Below are 18,368 nucleotides of genomic sequence, written 5' to 3'. Positions count from 1 at the left end.
CAGTTCTTAACAAGAATTCTCCAGGCACAGAAAGGCTGTTCAAAAACAGACCATAGGGCTTCCCTGGTGGCGCAGTGGTTGAGAATCTGCCTGCCAATGCAGGGGACACGGGTTCGAGCCCTGGTCTGGGAAGATCCCACATGCCACGGAGCAACTGGGCCCGTGAGCCACAATTACTGAGCCTGCACGTCTGGAGCCTGTGCTCTGCAACAAGAGAGGCCGCGATGGTGAGAGGCCCGCGCACCGCGATGAAGAGTGGTCCCCACTTGCCGCAACTAGAGAAAGCCCTCGCACGGAAATGAAGACTCAACACAGTCATAAATAAATAAATAAATAAATAAAAAAGAACGTGAATTTCTTAAAAAAAAAAAAAAAACAGACCATAGAGTACTGGGGGTTTTACTGATGGAAGTGCTCAAACTAGCCAATTGTTTGCAACCAGAAGCTAAATGACTCATAAACTCTTTCAAGAAAGGTCATATCGCACAGGGATTGACTGCAAAGCAATATGTACAACCTAACTTCTTTTTTTTTTTAATTTTTTTTTTTTTTTAATTTTATTTATTTATTTATTTATTTATTTATGGCTGTGTTGGGTCTTCGTTTCTGTGCGAGGGCTTTCTCCAGTTGTGGCAAGTGGGGGCCACTCTTCATCGCGGTGCGCAGGCCTCTCACCATCGCGGCCTCTCCCGTTGCGGAGCACAGGCTCCAGACGCGCAGGCTCAGCAATTGTGGCTCACGGGCCTAGTCGCTCCGCGGCATGTGGGATCCTCCCAGACCAGGGCTCGAACCCGTGTACCCTGCATTGGCAGGCAGACTCTCAACCACTGCGCCACCAGGGAAGCCCCCCTAACTTTTTAAAGGTCCAAATTTTCTGGTACGTGAATAAAATAATCTTAATTTATGCTCAACTAGATAACCTCTTGAGGACGAGGCTGTGTCTTTATTCAGCTTTGTATCCCCACAGTACTTCAATATCCAGTAGGCAAACAACAAGGGTTTGCTTAGTAAATAAATCTCACCCCCACCATCTCCTCTAGATTGCTCGCCCATGTATCCTCTCTCTCCCTCTCACCTCCCCTCCCTCTCTTTCTCTCTCTCTCCATCCATATCCCCACCACCTACCTAACCCTCTCTCCACCCCTCTTCTCTCTCTCTCTCTCACACACACACACACACGTATACACACTTGGCCTCTTTGTTAGGGCCTCCTGCTCATCTAACTTAAAACTATGAAGATGTGGATCTTAATAACCCATAGTGACCTCACCTTAACCATAACCCCAAAGCTAACAGATGGACTGGAGTGGGAGATACCGTGGATCAACACTAGAGGAAAATGTGCCAAAACACATCTGGCCCCAAGGATATTAGATAAGAGACTTCGGACTGATACCAATATAATAATAATTGCTATTAACATCATCACTGTCCTGTCTGAACAGCAGGAGAAAACACTTATCACTTGACATGGTTCAGAGATGATGTTCACAAAGCCAACACCCCTCTGAGCTGGAGTCAGACCTTCCCTCAGCCAAGCAAGATTCACTGCTTTCCTCCTGTGTGCTCTTAGGCAAATTACTTAACCTCTCTCAGCCTTCCTTTCCTCATCCTGCAGGGGTAGCAGGGATGAGAGTAACCACAGAGTGGCCATGGGGATGAAATGAGATGCATCACATAAATCCCGTGGCACTGGGCCCGGCACATAGTACGTGCTCAATAAATGATATTGCGACTGTCAGTTACTGTGCTTCCCTATTTGGGTATCTCCTTCATGCCTGACACCTATGGCTTTCCTTCTGGGATGCATGAGCTTGGTCGTAATATGTTTTGTTCATTGAAATGAAAAGGATCTGGGATTTTTGCTTAATTTTGCCTGCCTTTTCACCCTGCTTCATGGCACAGCAATGATTATAATAAAGAGCTGACTCCTGGCTCTAAGCTGCTAAATCTTTTGCATCACTACGGCCTTGTTTATGTCAGTGTTCCGCACACACGTGGAGAGCAGAAAGTGGCTCACCAGCCTACTATGCCTTGATGGGATGACCCCTTGGGACTGTCCCACTGCCTCCACGCTGCTTCTGTTTCATTATACAATCTCCTGACGCTAATTTGGCTTCCCAAAAAAATTTCACCAAGAAGAATATTTCATAAGAAAGTGGAGAATAAGAAGGCAAGGCCAGACATTTGGGAATCAGAGGCACCCACCTTCCCTCTCTTCCTTCCTCAGTCAATCCACACGGATTAACTGAACACCTACTATGTGCCAAGTACTAGGCTGGGGGCTGGGGATTCAGTCTCGAACAAGAGAGACCCTGGTCCTACCATGCTTGCTGTATGGATGACCCCACAAATCATGAACCCATTACAGTTAATTTCACAAACCGGTAATTACAAATTGAGGTGAGCGCAAGAAAGAAAAAATGCAGGGAGTTATACGACTGTCTAAGATAGTCTGGGGATTCTCGGAATGCTTCCATGAGGCAGTAACATCTAGTCAAGGACCTGTCTGAAGAGTGATAAGAATTAACCAGCCCAAGAGGCACATAAGTGTGTCAGGGGGGTGGGGTGGGGAGTAGGCAATAAAAAGACTTGTAAAGTCCCTGAATTGCAAAATGTCAAGGAATGGAAAGAAGCTCAGAGTTGCCAGAATATGGGGGTTGGGGGGGTGGGAAGAGGGGCAGGGGAGGAAGAGAGATGATCTACACGATAGTTAGAGAACTGAATTGACTTGAACGGAATCTTTGGCAGAAGTCGGCAAACTCCAGCAGGGTTAAATCTGGTCCCTTCCTGGTTTTGTATAGCCTCCCCACAACACACCAGCTAAGAATGTTTTCATATTTTTAAATAGTTGAAAAAAATAAAAAAGACTAATATTTAATAACATTGTGAAAATCTTATGAAATTCAAATTACAGTAGCCATAAATAAAGTTTTACTGGAACACAGCCATGCCCGTACATTTACATATTGTCTATAGCTGCTTTCACACTACAGTGGCAGAGTTGGGTAGCTGCGACAGAGACTATATGGCACACAAGCCTAAAATATTTACTATCTAGCTCTTTATGGAAAAAAATTGCCAACCCCTGATCTAGTGAGATAGGCAGAAGTCAGATTATAAAATCTTTTAAATCATATTAAAATTTTAGGATCTTATCCCAAGAGCAGGGGAACTCATTAACCCATTAAAGAGTCTGAAGAGGAGAACAGCATAATTCAGCAGTGCCCAGACCTGTCTGCACATTGGGTTAACCTAGGGAGCTTCCAGAATATAATGCATGAGTCTCACCCCTGGAGACTGTGCATCAGTTGGGTTTGTGTACGGCCTGGGTATGGGCTTTGGAATTTTTTGAAGATTCCTAGGTGATGCTAATGTGCAAGTAACTTTGGGAACCACGGATAAAATCGCATTTGCATTTTTACAAGATCACGCTAACTCAGGGCTTCTCCCTCTGGCTGAATACACATTAGAATCACCTGGGGGATATTTTCAAAGATACTGATGCCAAGGCCCACCCAGACCAATTACATCAGGATCTCTAGAGATGGGCTCCGAGCATTGCCCAGGTGATTCTAATGTGCAGCTCAGGTTACGCACTCTGCATTAATGTGCAGCAAGGGTAGATACACGGAAAGCCCTGGGAGGCTACTTCGCACGGTCCAAGTGAAAGCTGGCAGAGGCTTGGCTTGAGTTTCTGGCGCTGGGACCGGGGAGAAGAAAAGTGAAGGGACAGTGAGCAGGGCTTGGTGAGGCACTGGTGACAGTGGGGGGCTGGGTGGAAAGTTTCAAAAGCGATACCTAAATGTCTACCAAAGCAAATGGGTGCGGCCTGATGCCAATTTATTGGGATGGGAAACTTGGAAGAGGAACAAGTTTGGGGGGGTAAGAACATGAGTTCTGTTCTGACATCTTGTTAAAAGGGAGGACGCCTATGATGGGATTAGTCAGACCGAGGCTATAAAGGAGGCTGGGGTCAAGTCACAAGAGGCCTTGAATGCTATCTTAACAATGTTCTCTTTATATAGCAGACAATGGCTACAATGATGTAGAGGAACACATACGGGCTTTTGATTCAGATGGTGTTCCTGCCACATGCAGTGTGTGTGCTTCCTCAGCTTCCTCATCTACAGAATGGGATTTAAAATGTTCACACTCTGTCTCCTATACCTTTGGCCAGCCGACCTCAATGACAGCACAGGCCTCAATAAATACCCTTACAAAGGTGTTGTGAAGGTTAAATGAGATATTATGTGAATCTCTAGAAACTTATGTAGCACAAAAGACCCTCAAAAATGGTAGCTGTTATTCCTAAAGGAGAATGACACAGTGACACCTCACAATGATGTTTTAGGAAGTGTATATGGACAATGGTGTGAAGGATAAGCACATAAGATAAGAAACTGGCACTTAGGTTTAGCAGTTATGACAGACAACATGATGGCATCTGTTCATCTGTCAGTAAGAAGTCAGAGTCCCGCAATCCTGTGGAGTCCGCAGTCCTCCAGAATCCTGGCTACCCTCCCAGGGCACTGCTCCTCCTTCCCAAGTGTGGCTCTGGTTGTCTGTCTTGACCAAGATGAAGGCCAGGCGACAAGATGGAGAAAAAGACAAAAAGAAGAGGATTCTATCAACTCTTAAAGTGTATATACAAGCTGAAAATTAATTTCAGAGATGAGCAAGAATGACTTCCTTCAAAGAGAAAGGGGATCCAGGGAAACCAGAATGCACCCTGCACTGCTGATCACAGCAGAATTAAAGCCAAGAGCAGAACTCAGATCATCGAAGCAAATGAGTCATAGTACCTGGCGAGGAAGCAAGGCTTCAGCCAGACACCAGCCAGAACTAAAGATTATGGCTCTTGCAAATTAGCCAGAGGAGTTCCTGTAACTGTGGACAACCCAAAAACGACCCCTGCCCACAAACATGAGGCTGAAAACTAATGGATGCTGATAGCATTAAAACAATAACTGTATCTGCTCAGATTAACCATACATCTGATGTAAATCCATATACACCTCACAAGATGTCATCAAATAAATACTTCTGTCCCTTTAATGTAAAACAAAATACATATGTAGGAAAGTGCCTAAAATATACATGAATATTTTAATAGTAATTTGTAAAGTGAACCCTCATGTAACTACCTCTACAGGCAAGAGATAAAACATTACACCACCTCAAAAGCACACCTCTCTGATCACAACACCCCTCCTTCCCACCTAGAAGTAATTAACTACTATCCTTGTTCTCATGATGTATACTTCCTTCCTTTTCTTTACGATATTTACACTTATGTATGCCTCTAAACAATGCTGTTTCTTTCATTTTTATATGAATGGAATCATGTGTTCTTCTGGACTCTACTTCTGCTCAGCATTATGTTTGTGGCCCCAAAGAATTTATGGGTGAAACTACATGATGTCTGCCATCTGAGTTAAAATACTGTGAGGAAGGAGGAGTTGCAAAGTATACTTTGAATACGGTGGTCATAAATTCATCACTGTTGAAGCTAGGTGATGGATGGATTAGGCTCTTTATACTATACTCTTGACTCTTAAATAAGTTTCAAAATTTTTATAATAAAAAATTGTTTAAATTACTTTGTGAGATTCATTTTACTACAACAATTTTCATTGCTGTATAGCAACAGTTTTCTAAGTAAGGTCCCAAAACCAGGAGCATCAGAATCATTGGGGAATTTGTTTAAATGCAAATATGCAGATAATTGGGCTCCACCCCAGACTTACTGAACCAGAAACTCTTGGAATGGGGCCCAGTAATCTGTGTTTTAATAAGTCCTCCAGATAGTTCTGATGCATGCTCAAGTTTGATAACCACTACTCAATAGTATTCTATTCTGTGCATGTTCCACAATTGATTTATCCATTCTACTACGGATACACTTATATATTATTTCAAGTTTGGGAGTTTCAAATTTGTGGATATTATAAATATTCTTGTACAAAACTTTTGGTGACAAGAGTCTCTCTGACATATACCTAGTGGTAAAATAACAGAATCCCAGAATCATAGGGTGTATGTACCATCAACACTCCATGATAATGGCAAATTATTTTCAAAGTAGTTCACCAATTCACAGTCCCACTAGTAACATACGAAAGTTCCCTCTGCTCTACATCCTTGCCAATATTTGGTATTTTTCAGACATTTTAACTGTTGCCATCTTAGAGGGTTAAACACTTTTAAGCTATCCAAGTTGGGATCAAAAAACATGTATTAGGGAACAGAACTCCAGACATGAAATCATAGTATTGCAAATATATTAGTTGGTGGGTTTGCAATGGAATAGGCCTGATGCAGGAAGAATTTGGCATGCTGGAGAAACTGAAAAAGGTCAGTATGACTATACTATGGAAAGCAAGGTGAAACACAGTACAAAATGTTGTTGGGAAGTAAGGGAGGAACAAATCAGGGACCTTGTAGGTGTGCCAAAGACTTTGAATTGTATTCCTAGTGAAATGAAAAGCCAATGAAGGGTTTTAAGCACAAAGTTTACATCATTATATTTCTATATCTGCATACATTTAAAATCTTTCAGGCACACATCCACTTCTACCTATGATGGGGTTGCTTAATGCTTCAGACTAATGCTTCTGCTGAAAACAACTAGAAAAGCTGGATAAAGCACAAATACATACACACACACACACACACACACACACACACACACACACACACACACACCCCTGCTTAAAGGCATAACAGAGTTTTTGAGAAAACCAGGAGTTGAGGGGACAAAAATCCTAGAAATGAGAGAACCACAAAGAGATGAGCCAAAATTCTGCAGCCACTCTTTCCCTTGGGACATTTGCCTAAACTAGGTGAGGGGTAAGGAGCTGAGGATCCAGGCAAAGGGCCTCAACAGAAATGCTATTAAGAGGCAAAAATACCAGAAGAAATTTTGGTAGTCTCTTGAGGAAAGAAAAACAAAAATTAGAGACCTGAGATGCCAAGATCCAAATAAGAAGGAAGGAACAGAAAACTATGCCCAACACTTGGCTGGTATTCCTCTCAGAATCTGCTGAATTCTGAAGCTGTGCAGGGCAGGAGGCTAAGAAGCCAAGGAGAAAGCTCCCCAAAAAAATTTCAGTGAGAGTTGTGATAGTCTCACACTGCTAAGGAGAGAAAAAAAAACAGAGTTCTGAACTAGCCAGGGGGAGAAGTCATTGAGAACCCCCTATGCTCTTAGCTGAAGTTCCAAGAAAGCTACACCCTAGAAAGAGGCATTGGCCAGTGGCAGACACAGCTTTATCAAAACTAAAACAAAGCCTACAGTCAGCTAAGTCCCTAACTGGATTACAATAATCAGTTCCCCAATATGCCTGCCTAGAAGCTATTTTCTCTGGAGTAGAATAACATCATATACAACATCCACAGTTTTTCCTACAAAATGTTGAGTATACAATTAAAGTTTATTCAGCATGCCAAGACACAAAGCCAAAACCCAGAGCTGGGGGTTGGGTCGGAGGGGAGAGACCACACACAAAGACACCACAAGTGATTCAGATATTAGAGTTGGTAGAAAAAGAGTCTAACTATGATTATTATGCTCAGAAGTATAATAACAAGTTGGAGAAATTCAGTGAAAAGGCAAAGAATTTCACCAGAGAGTTAGAATCAATAAAAAGGATCAAATGCAAAAAAATAAAAAATAAAGATCAAGTATAATTTCTAGTACTCTAAAATTAAGAACTCAGTAGATAAGACCAAACAACATATTAAACAGAGTGGAAGAGATGATTAATAAATTGGAAGGTAGGTCAAAACTCTTCAAAGCTGAAGAACAGAGAAAAATATAAAATGGAAAAGAAAGAAAAGAGTGTAAGATACATGTGTGATAAAGTAAAACAATCTAAATTATGTAACTTTGAAGACATAGAAGAGAGAAAGAATAGGACAGTAAAAGTATTTAAAGAGATACTAGCAAACTAATTAGAGATATCAATACACAAATACAAAAGTTACTAAGAACCTCAGCAGGGTTGACAGCAAATAAACAACAGAAAATAACCAATAATGCCAAACCTAGGGACATCACAGAAAAATGCATAAAAACTAAAGACAAAAAGAAAATCCTGAAAGCAGCCAGAGGAAAAAAGACACATTATCTTCAAAGAAGTAATAACACTGTTGGTAAATGACTAATGTTTCAACAGAAATGATGGAAGCCTGAAGACAATGGAATAATGTTTTAAAGTGCCAAACAAAAACTCAAACATAGACTTCCATACTTAGAGAAAATATCATTCAAAATGATAGTAAAATTAAGACATTTTTAGATAAGTAAAAACTGAGAGGATCGGTCACCATCAAACCCTCACTTTAAAAATGCTAATGAAAGTCTAACGGGCATAAGAAAATGATCCCAGATGAAGACATGATAATATAGGAAAAAATAAAGAGCAATGGAAAAGGTAAACATGTGGGTAAATAAGAATGAATACTGACTGCTTAAAATAACAATAAAGATAATATCTAATAGGTTTTTAAAATATGTAGATTAAAATGCATGACAATAACACAAAAGATGTGAGGGGGGTATATAGAATTAAAATACAATAAGGTACCTTATTATCCAGTGTTATATTTACCCAAAAGGAATGACAATATGTACACAGGATGACTTATAAATATTTATAGAAGCACTGTTAGTGATATATAGAAAATGGAAACAATGCAAATGTCCATCTACAGGTGAACCAATAAGCAAATTAAATGGAACACTAATCAGCAAAAAAAATGAATAAAACACTGACAGGCTAAAAACTATGGATGAATCGCACAGCAGACATTATTATTGAGCAAAAGATGCCAGATGTAAGAGTACACACTATATGATGCCATTTTATGAGGTTTTGTCCAAGAAAAACTAATCTATGATGCTAACAGTCAGGACAATGGTTATCTTTGGGAGTATTAGAAACTGGAGAAGAGCAAGAGAGGACCTCTGGGAGGTAGGTGATGTTCAATTTCTTGATCTAGCTGCAGATTACCTCCATGGGTTCACTTCGTGGAAATGCATCAAGCTCTACATTTAGGATTGCTCACTTTTCTATATGTATTTCCAAAAAACGTTCTAAAAATATATTTCATAAGTACAGAAAGTTATATGCAGGATAACAAGACTGTATCAAGCATCAAGATTAAGAAACAAAGCATGACCGATATCATTGATATGCATGTTACTCCCTGATTACACCTCCACCCATCCCACCAGAGATAACTACTCTCATGAATTTGGTGCTCACCATTCTTCTGCACTATTTTATACTTTGACTCCTTATACAAGTTCACCTAAACAATATATAGAACTGTTTTGCATGCTTTTAAACTGTATATAAAAGATAATTTGATTTCTATTTTTTAAAGATCATTCTAAAAAGGGCACAAGGAAACTTTCCGGGATGACAAAATATTCTATATCTTATTTGGAGTGTTGGTTACATGGGTACATACATTTGTCAAAACTCATCAAAATGTACATTTAATATCTGTGCATTTCACTATAGGGAAATGTTATCTCACTTAAAACCATTTAAAAAATAAAATAGATCATTCTAGCTTCTTCGCAGGCAATGGACGAGGACTGGACAGAAGTGGAATCAGGAAGGCCAGTTAAAGTATTACAGCAGACCTGGTGAGGGTCAAACTCACCTATCTGAGGAGTAAGGAAATAAAGTCAGGCTGTGGTCACAGTTCTTTGAGCAGCTTAACTGTGAAGTGGAGCAGTAACTGGAGGGACGAGTGAAGCCAAAGAAGGAGTTCTTAAAAATGGAACATCAAGCTTGACCCTGTTGAGAGGCGACACTGAAGACAAAGAAGAGATGAGGACCCAAGGGAAAAACCAAGTCCTCCAGAATGTGAGAGGGAACAGGATGTGAGGTGCAGGTGGTTTGGTCTTTGCTGGGACACCATGTCTTCTTGTTTTTTAACTGGAAGGAAATAAAAAGGGTAGAGATGCAGGAAAACTCGTTTGGTGGTGGAAAGACAAAGTAGTTTCCATCCAACGGCTGCTACTTTTTCAGTGATCATGGGTCATTATCTATAAAGGGTGGGGATCAGAGTGTTGAAGCCTGTGAAGAAGAAGGGCACGAAATTCCATTGGAAAAGGCTGGAAAAGCATCCCAGCATGGTGGGGAGGGGTTAAGAAAAATCAAAGGTTCCATTTTAGACAGGTTAAATGCCCAACAGGTAACCAACTTCTTGTAACATAGCATGGGCTTAGAACATTATTATTCATCTTTGCTTATGCTGCACAAAGCATGGCATAACACATATTAGGTACCCGAGAGAGAATGGATAAATGAATGAATGAAGATTAAATCTTTTTCATATTTTCTTAGCACATTTTTATATCGTTGGCCATATTCCACAATGGAACTGAAGAAAAAATAGAAATAATGCGCCTTATCAATCAACCGATAACAAATGCATTTTCCTTTTTCTCATTTTTAGTTCTGTGTGTTCTTGGAAGAAAGGCAATCTGTGTCTTCCGATGCTATAAATTCTTCATTTTATCTAAATAAATGACATGTTCATCTTCTAAAATAACTGTTAAGCAGAATTCACCAATGGGGCAATTCTCATAAAAAAACTAAGAGACAGAATCTTTATCCTTATGTTAACACAATTTGAGACAATCATAAGGATATAGTTGGCAAAGAAATTAGAAGCTCTTGTCAAGGTGGATGGACCTAGAGTCTGTCATACAGAGTGAAGTAAGTCAGAAAGAGAAAAATAAATACCATATGCTAACACACATATATGGAACCTAAAGAAAAAAAAAGGTTCTGAAGAACCTAGGAGCGGGATAGGAATAAAGACGCAGACGTAGAGAATGAACTTGAGGACACGGGGAAGGGTAAGCTGGGACTGGAATGAAGTGAGAGAGTGGCATTGACATATATACACTACCAAATGTAAAACAGATAGCTAGTGGGAAGCAGCTGCATAGCACAGGGACATCAGCTCGGTGTTTTGTGACCACCTAGAGGGGTGGGATAGGGAGGGTGGGAGGGAGATGCAAGAGGTAGGGGATATGGGGACACATGTATATGTATAGCTGTTTCACTCTGTGATACAGCAGAAACTAACACACCATTGTAAAGCAATTATACTCCAATAAAGATGTTAAAAAAAGAGAAAGGATTAACCTCATCTCTGTATTGGAGACGTTCCTGCTGCTGCTAAGTCACACGTGCATCACGAGCAGAGAAAACCTTTAGCTCATGTACAGGAATGTCAGCACGGTCCCACCCAAACCTGGTCATCCTAGGAGACAAATTAGCACACTGTGCTGTTTGTTTATCATTTATCAATTATGAAATGAAAAAAGTTTATAAATGCATTACTTGCAGCAGAAATTGTTATTCGCTTTATTACACTAAGTTCCGTTTAAAAGGACTCCATTCATGCAAGAAGCACCGTTTTTGTTGGATGAACAGTCGGATTTTTATGCTTATAATTCAAGCATATACTTACTATGTATATTGAGTGCACTCTCCCAGTTTCTGTTGCCACAGCCAGACTGTAAATGCATATCTGTGGTCATGCTTAACTACAGTCATTCAGAACTTCAGCTGTCAAGTTTGGAGCTAATATTCTCACATATGCAGTTCATGCTCTACTCTTAAAAATAATTCCTTGTTTGCTATTAGAAGCTCCTAACATAATATACAAAATGGCAGGATCAATTTTTTAAAATAATATAGATCTTTAACTAAATGCAAATACAATGTATTTTTCTTCCCTGAAAATATCCCCTTCCTTCAGTAACTATAAACCCTGGCCAAGCAGTAAAACAGCACAACATGTTAAATATTAAAAAAACAAAACAAAAAAACCCACACACACAATATAGCAGTGTTTACAGGAAGGAAAGGAGGAAAACCTCAGTTTTGTGCTACACCATCCTTTGAGACACTCTCATTTTAAGTGTGGAGGCATCAATTATCTCTCCTTTGCTGGAAGGTCTACACATTTAAAGGTTCTGTAGGTCCACTAAGAAAATAAGCAACTGTTTCTCTGTATCATTAAACACAACAGGATACCAGCCTGTGCTGGTTTTAAAACACTAGCAAAATTCCAACTGTGAATATTAAGGTTTACTATTTCAGTCTCCAGAGAAGCAAAGAGTTGTTCTGTTGCCAGAGCATTAGGACCATACTTCAAGTTGTCAACTACACAATATTTCTAGGACCAACAACTAGCTCCACTGCAGAATCTTGTAATCCTAGAGTCTGAAGAAACCTTGCAGGTCTCCTATTCCAATCTGACATCCAAGACAGGAATTTTTTCCCCCCAGCATCCCTGACAGACGGTCAGCCTCTGTTTCAATTACTCCAGCGGGGGAGTTCTCAAGAGAAGATTCCCAAGGGATATGATGAAATGCTAGAACCAACCATTCAGACAGGGAATAACGCTCCAGTAAGCCTGTAGGATACAGACAGCCTTGCCAGAGAGTAAAACCAGACTTCCAAAAGAATGTGACTCAGAATCAGCAATCATAGAGGTGCAACGTTAAAACATGTAGACCCCCCAATTTTGGGACCATTCTAGGTCTTTTTATTGGCCTGAGAAGTATCTCGTACAATCAGGAAAGCAAGGTGGCTTTTCTCCTGCTGATTTCTTAAAGTAAGAACTGATTCTTTCAGGCTCACAGCAAGGGTTTGTCAGGCTCAGAGAGGATCAAATCCCTCCCTTCTGAAAACCAAGCCAAGGGACCCCCTGGTGGAACTGCTAACGCTTAAAATACTCTTAACTTTGGTCTTAAAATTCTCACTACTGTAAACCAGAACATTTCGAGCCCTTCTTTTAAAGGTGTATATAGGCTACGCTGTAACTGAAGTTGTTTGGTTGGTGTCGGGTTGATGTGTGTGGGGGGGGGGGGGGGGGGTGTTTTAAGCGCAGCCCTTCCTCCCGCAGGGAGTCTGGTTTATCCGACCAGGAAAGGCAAGTGTGCGGGGCTGAGCTGCCAGCACATCCCCAGGCGGACCCCGGGACGGGGCGGCCCGGCCCTTACCTGTCGATGCTGATCACGCACAGGGTCATGATCGAGGCCGTGCAGCACATGACGTCCATGGCGATAAAGACGTTGCAGAAGAAGTGGCCAAAGATCCACTTGCCCCCGATAAGGTCGGTGACGCTGACGAAGGGCATGACCGCCACGGCCACCGAGAGGTCGGCCAGCGCCAGGGACACGATCAGGTAGTTGGAGGGCTGGCGGAGCTTCTTGACGAAGCACACCGAGATCACCACCAGGCAGTTGCCGGCGATCGTCAGCAGCGTGATGAGCGTCAGGATGGAGCCGATCACAACTTTCTCGGCTCTGCCGTAGTTGATCTGCTCCCCGCAGCCGGAGGCATTGTCCGGGAGTGCGTCCCAGGTGGGCACGGGGGTGGCCGTCACCTCAGGGACCCCGTGCAGCAGGTGCGGCGCCCAGGAGCCCGCGACCGGGCCGGCGCCGTCGGGGCTCAGGTCGGGCAGCCCGCGTCCCACCTCTGGCAGGAGGAAAGAGCGGAGGTGCCCGTAGAGGTCCGGGCGGCCGCTGCTGTTAACGTCCATCATCGTGCCGCTGTGCGTCGCTGCCCATGGAGCCGGCGCCCCCGCCACGCGCTCCGGCTGCCGGCCCGGGGGCTTCACCTCGTCGGTTCCGCTCCGCTCGGCCCAGCCATGGGGCCCGTGCAGTCCGCTGGGGGGCGCCCCGGCTCGGCCTTGCGGCCCCGCACGTCCCGGTCCCCCAACAGCAGCGGACGACGCGGGAGCGCGGCCACCCGGGGACTCCCTGCGGGAGGCGCCTCCAGCACCCGACGGACCCCCGGGACGCGCGGGATCGCGGGCCGGCGGGCCGGGCTCGGCTGGCCGCAGCGCACCGCTCGCACCGCTCGCAGCCTTCAGCCGCCGAGTGGCTCGGCCGAGAGCGCCCGGGAGGCAGCGGCAGAAGTTGCGGAGAGCGCCCCGCCCCTCGCGCCCGCCGCCGCCGCCGCTCCCCTGCGGCAACCGCGCCGCGTCCCCGCCGCCAGCGCCGCCGCCGCGTCCGGCCGCTGCCCGCGCGCCCCGGGCTCCCGGACGGGTTTTCCCGGCTGGGCAGGGGCCGCCGTCTCTCCAGCGCCCCCCGGCACTGGGCGGGGGCGGTGCTCCACGTGCCTCCCGGGATCCCGAGCCGCTTTGCCCGGGGATCTTTCCGCAGGAGGCTCACACTCCCTCCGACAGACCCGAACCGCCTCACTAGTGAACGACAGTTTGGTGGGGGGGGAGGACTAGGGAGCCCGCGGACGCTCGGACTCATTGCAAAATGAAGAACCCGGGGAGGGATTTTTTTTTTTTTAATCTTAATTTAAAATAAGCCTTTCTTAGCACTCCACCAAGCAACAAACATACTTCCGTTTCCTATTTTGACCACTGATGGGAGAAAGCGAAGATGGAAAAAGAGAAGCGGCTGAATGGGGGTGGGGGTGGGAGCGCAGAAGAAGGAGAAAAGGGAGAGGGAGGGACTCCCGGGTCCTGACACCTAGGAGGAGATGGGGGCTCTGGGGAAGGGACCTCCAGAGGGCTTAAACCCATTGTGACCAACCCTCCAGGCGTCTAGAAACAGGCCTCTCAGCTCTGAAAATAGACCTTGGCTGCTTTTACATTCAGACTTCAATGCCTAATATATTAAAATGAGGGTTAATTCTCCCATGGCATTCTGGAAATCTTGCACATAAGAGAAGAAATGACCGGTTATAAATGTTCTGCAGAATCCTGGATGTGTATGTTGATTTAATTAATGCCTATTGCCTAAAATCGCCTTGGTATGGAAACCCTGTCAGAGTGGCTGATTTTTATTATTTGTGAGACTTATTTCACTCCATTTTGTTTAAAGATTTTATCGGAAGCCAGCAGTGATTTCTTTCGTTTAAAGACTAAGAATAATCAAATCTGTTTTCTTTTCTAGTTAGACCCTAGCGGATCATAAATAAGAAAAGGAACAGAAACCTCAAAATGTATTGATGTGAGTGCTGGGTAACACTCCTCATTCTTCAGGGTGGGTATTAGCCCTGTTTTTCCAGATCGGGAAACACAGTTGCTATTGCAATCAGCTGGTAAGTAAGAGGTTTCAAACCCAGGTTTATCTGATTACTATGTTCACATTCTTCCCTCTACACGTTCAAAAAAAATTTTTTTAAGTAGAAAAAATAAATCCCTAAATCATGGGCCAATGCTGACAGCTCTTTCACTACTGTGAACATGTCAGAGGCTCTCTTCTGTCTGGGGTAAGCGGATCAACACATTCAGAGGAAGAGTGGAGCGTAACATGTAGACCACAAAACAATACTACTTCATGGTTAAGAGGATGGGTGAGGAAATTTCTTCAACCTTACTTAAGTTAGTATTAAACATAATTTCAGACAAAAGAATACTAGTTTGTAGCTGGAAGGCATCTGAGAAACCATTTGTTCACCCTGCAATACAGAGAGGGAAATAGAGGCTGGGACAAGTTTAATGACTTGTTCAAGATCACTCATGACTACATTGAAATGTCTCAGGTTTTTGGTTTTTGAGGTTTAGAATTGTCTCACGGACTCTTAAAAATTCCTTAAGTTAGTAAATTTCACAAGCTACTTGGGACTTTTCTCATTTTAACTTATTTTAGCTCATTTTGACTTTTCTCATTTTTTAAATCTACCTTGAGTACTCTAATCAGGGTCAGCTTACTTTATGTCTTGGCTCTTTTAAATAATATTCCACATTAATTAATTATACAAAGAATTTGAAAAGCAATAATTTTTATTTGAGTTTACAGTCAATATAATTTGCCACCTACACTCTGGTCAGCCCTTACCCAGCCCACTTATGTTTCATGGCTGCTTCTGATGATTTCTGCTTTTGTTTTTTCATTGTAAACATATAAATGCACCAAATAATCAGTAAAATACTACTTTCAAGTTTACTTCCTCTTCCATTTTCAATATAGCATCAGGTCCAAACTCCCCTTTTTATACAGAAGTCACTTATATTATCCCTGGTGATGGCTGAGTGTATTTCCTGAGAGTTGCTAGGTTTTTAATTTATAAGTTATCACAGTGCATAAACACAGTTATTGAAAATCTCAGCTTCTGCAGCATTACCTTGCTTATGTTGAGTTTAAATTTCATCTATCATTGTATCATTCCAAAATCCAGACAGAACAATTTGGAATTTTCTGTTCCCCTCTAACCTTGAATAACAAATAATCATATCTTAATAAAAATATTAAAATCTCATTTATCCTTTTCCATAATTTTCTCACACAAAAAATGCTAAAGATACAGCTTCACAAAATATTCATAAAAATACCTAAACATTCACCTAAATGTGTTGTTTTGCCCTTGGTTTCCTGGGGTTTTAAAATCCATATCAAGGTGTTGCTGCCTTTCCCCTCCCCCTGCCAGCCTACTCTGGCTCTTATATTGGAGATAATAAGAGAGGGGTTGGCATCTAAATCAAATCACGTCTTTAGTTTTTAATCCCTTTGATTTCTTTCATTGAAAAAATAACTCTGCTACTTTAAAAAGTACCAAACCTTGTGTAGACTCTCATTTCCTATAACAGTGTTTTCCTAAGATTGTCATTGAGGGTACCTGAAACGACAGCTTTCTGAGGTTTCCAACTGGCAATCTTCTGCACTCAAAACTGCTCTGGGGGAGTACAGAAGAGTAGCCGCATCCTACAATAAGAATTATCGTCTTTTTATAAGCTCTTCTTCCTGTAGGTACACATCTGGCTCATCTAAATGCATGTGCTTAATCATATCTCTGCAAGCCCACACATACCCATCCGGAGGACATAAGGTTAGGAGAGTTTATTTTCCCATAAACCAGCATACTCTGACAGTCTAGATTTACTTTAAGAAACACAAGTAAAATAAAGCTTTCTCTGCCATAGGATTCATTGGCAACACACTGGTCAGTTAAGCATACTAACGTCATGCTGACTGGGGCTCTAGTAATTTCCAGTGCCCAATGAGGCTGACTTTCTATAGGACTACTCTTGCACTTCTCCAAAGTTTTTCAGCTACTTACTTGTACACCCCATTGGCTCACTCAACTAAACTAATTGTCTGGGTGTTGACCCCAGAATTGGATGAGAAAAGACTAGGAAAACGATGCTTAGATAGGTATAGTGCTAAGATTAGTGCATATAAATATCCAAATCCTACCCTGTGTACCAGTCGGGTTGTAGAGCAGTAGCACAGAGCCAGAACACACATCCTAGCAACTGTCAACACAGATATTGGGAGGCCCAGTTGGGATAAAAGGTAGTCTGGGACACAAGAATGTCCCCATCTCTGTGACAATCCCCCTCGCCATGGCTAGTCTCATCCTTTCTAGGCTCTGAAGGCTCTTAAAGCACTTTTTTCACATCTTTATTATAGCACTTACTGGTGCATTACGCTTTATGTTTACATGACTGTCTTTTCCAGCAGACTGTGAACTCCCCAAAGGCAAGGATATTTTCTTATTCCCGCTACATACTAGGTGCTCAATAAATGTTTGTCAAAGTGTAGAAAAATGCCTATAACCAAGAGTCGTTCGTGATTTAAAATAATTCCTCAGCTTAAAAGTGAATGGTGAGTTTTGTTTTGATTCAGATATATATGTCCTTTAATTGTGATACTTTCACTTGCATTTTCCCTTAATGCTAACTAGAAAAAATGTATTTTTTCCCCCCTTTGGTTCTATTTAGAAAATGTTCATTCTCTTTACAAAGTAAATGTATCCTGTAAAATTTTTTCTCAACAACAATAAGAAAATATGAACAGAAAATCAGAGAATGGATAGATCCAAGAGCACTTAACTTATTTTTCTAATTACTCCATTTTTTCTTACCGTGACCATCTCGAAATATAAGTGGTACATGCTCACCCTCTAGTGGTGAATCTATTCCTCATACAAATTCCACACAGAGAGAACTTCCATGGAAAGCTCTTTTTAGGGAACAAATTGGACAATGTCAGCTTCCATGGTCCAAACCTGAAGGACTAATTGAAAGAAAAATTAAGTCCTTCACCTTAAAGAAAAACAGATAATACGAGCATTCACTCATTGATTGAGTCAACATTTATTGAGCGTCTAATACATATCAGGTATTGTTTTAAGAGTTTTTTTTTTTTTTGAGCTATTTGAACATTTATTTGTGGTAATCAGTATGTAAAATAAAATATTTTGTATACAGTAATGACACATCCAAAAGAATATTATTTATTGTCTCCAAATTTGAGATATAAATTTCCATGTGTGATTCCATGAGTGAGGATCTCTATAATTTATCACTCACTTATTTAACCATGAAACACATTTGCTTGAATTGTGGCTTTCAGCTTT

The 18,368-nt window shown here is 42.1% G+C and overlaps 1 protein-coding gene across 11 annotated transcripts in view; it reads right to left on the bottom strand.

The window, feature by feature from the left end:
* Positions 1-13,984, bottom strand: part of HTR7 (5-hydroxytryptamine receptor 7) — a 680,316-nt gene extending 666,332 nt beyond the window's left edge. For 5 of the 11 annotated variants that reach the window (XM_082423804.1, XM_082423808.1, XM_082423800.1 and 2 more), the window contains exon 1: positions 13,046-13,984. In XM_082423804.1, coding sequence (XP_082279930.1) covers positions 13,046-13,590 — 545 coding nt within the window. In that variant the 5' untranslated portion in view covers positions 13,591-13,984. Of the gene's footprint in view, positions 1-11,177; positions 11,285-13,045 lie in introns of those variants that run through there. The other 6 variants (XM_082423801.1, XM_082423811.1, XM_082423810.1 and 3 more) reach the window with 3 other exon arrangements.
* Positions 13,985-18,368: the final 4,384 nt, after the last annotated feature.

The sequence above is a fragment of the Balaenoptera physalus genome, assembly GCF_965194825.1.
Source record: "Balaenoptera physalus genome assembly, chromosome: 14".
Classification (NCBI taxonomy): Eukaryota; Metazoa; Chordata; class Mammalia; order Artiodactyla; family Balaenopteridae; genus Balaenoptera; species Balaenoptera physalus.
Note: the sequence above shows the minus strand (reverse complement) of the source record. Positions and strands in the feature narration are given on the sequence as shown.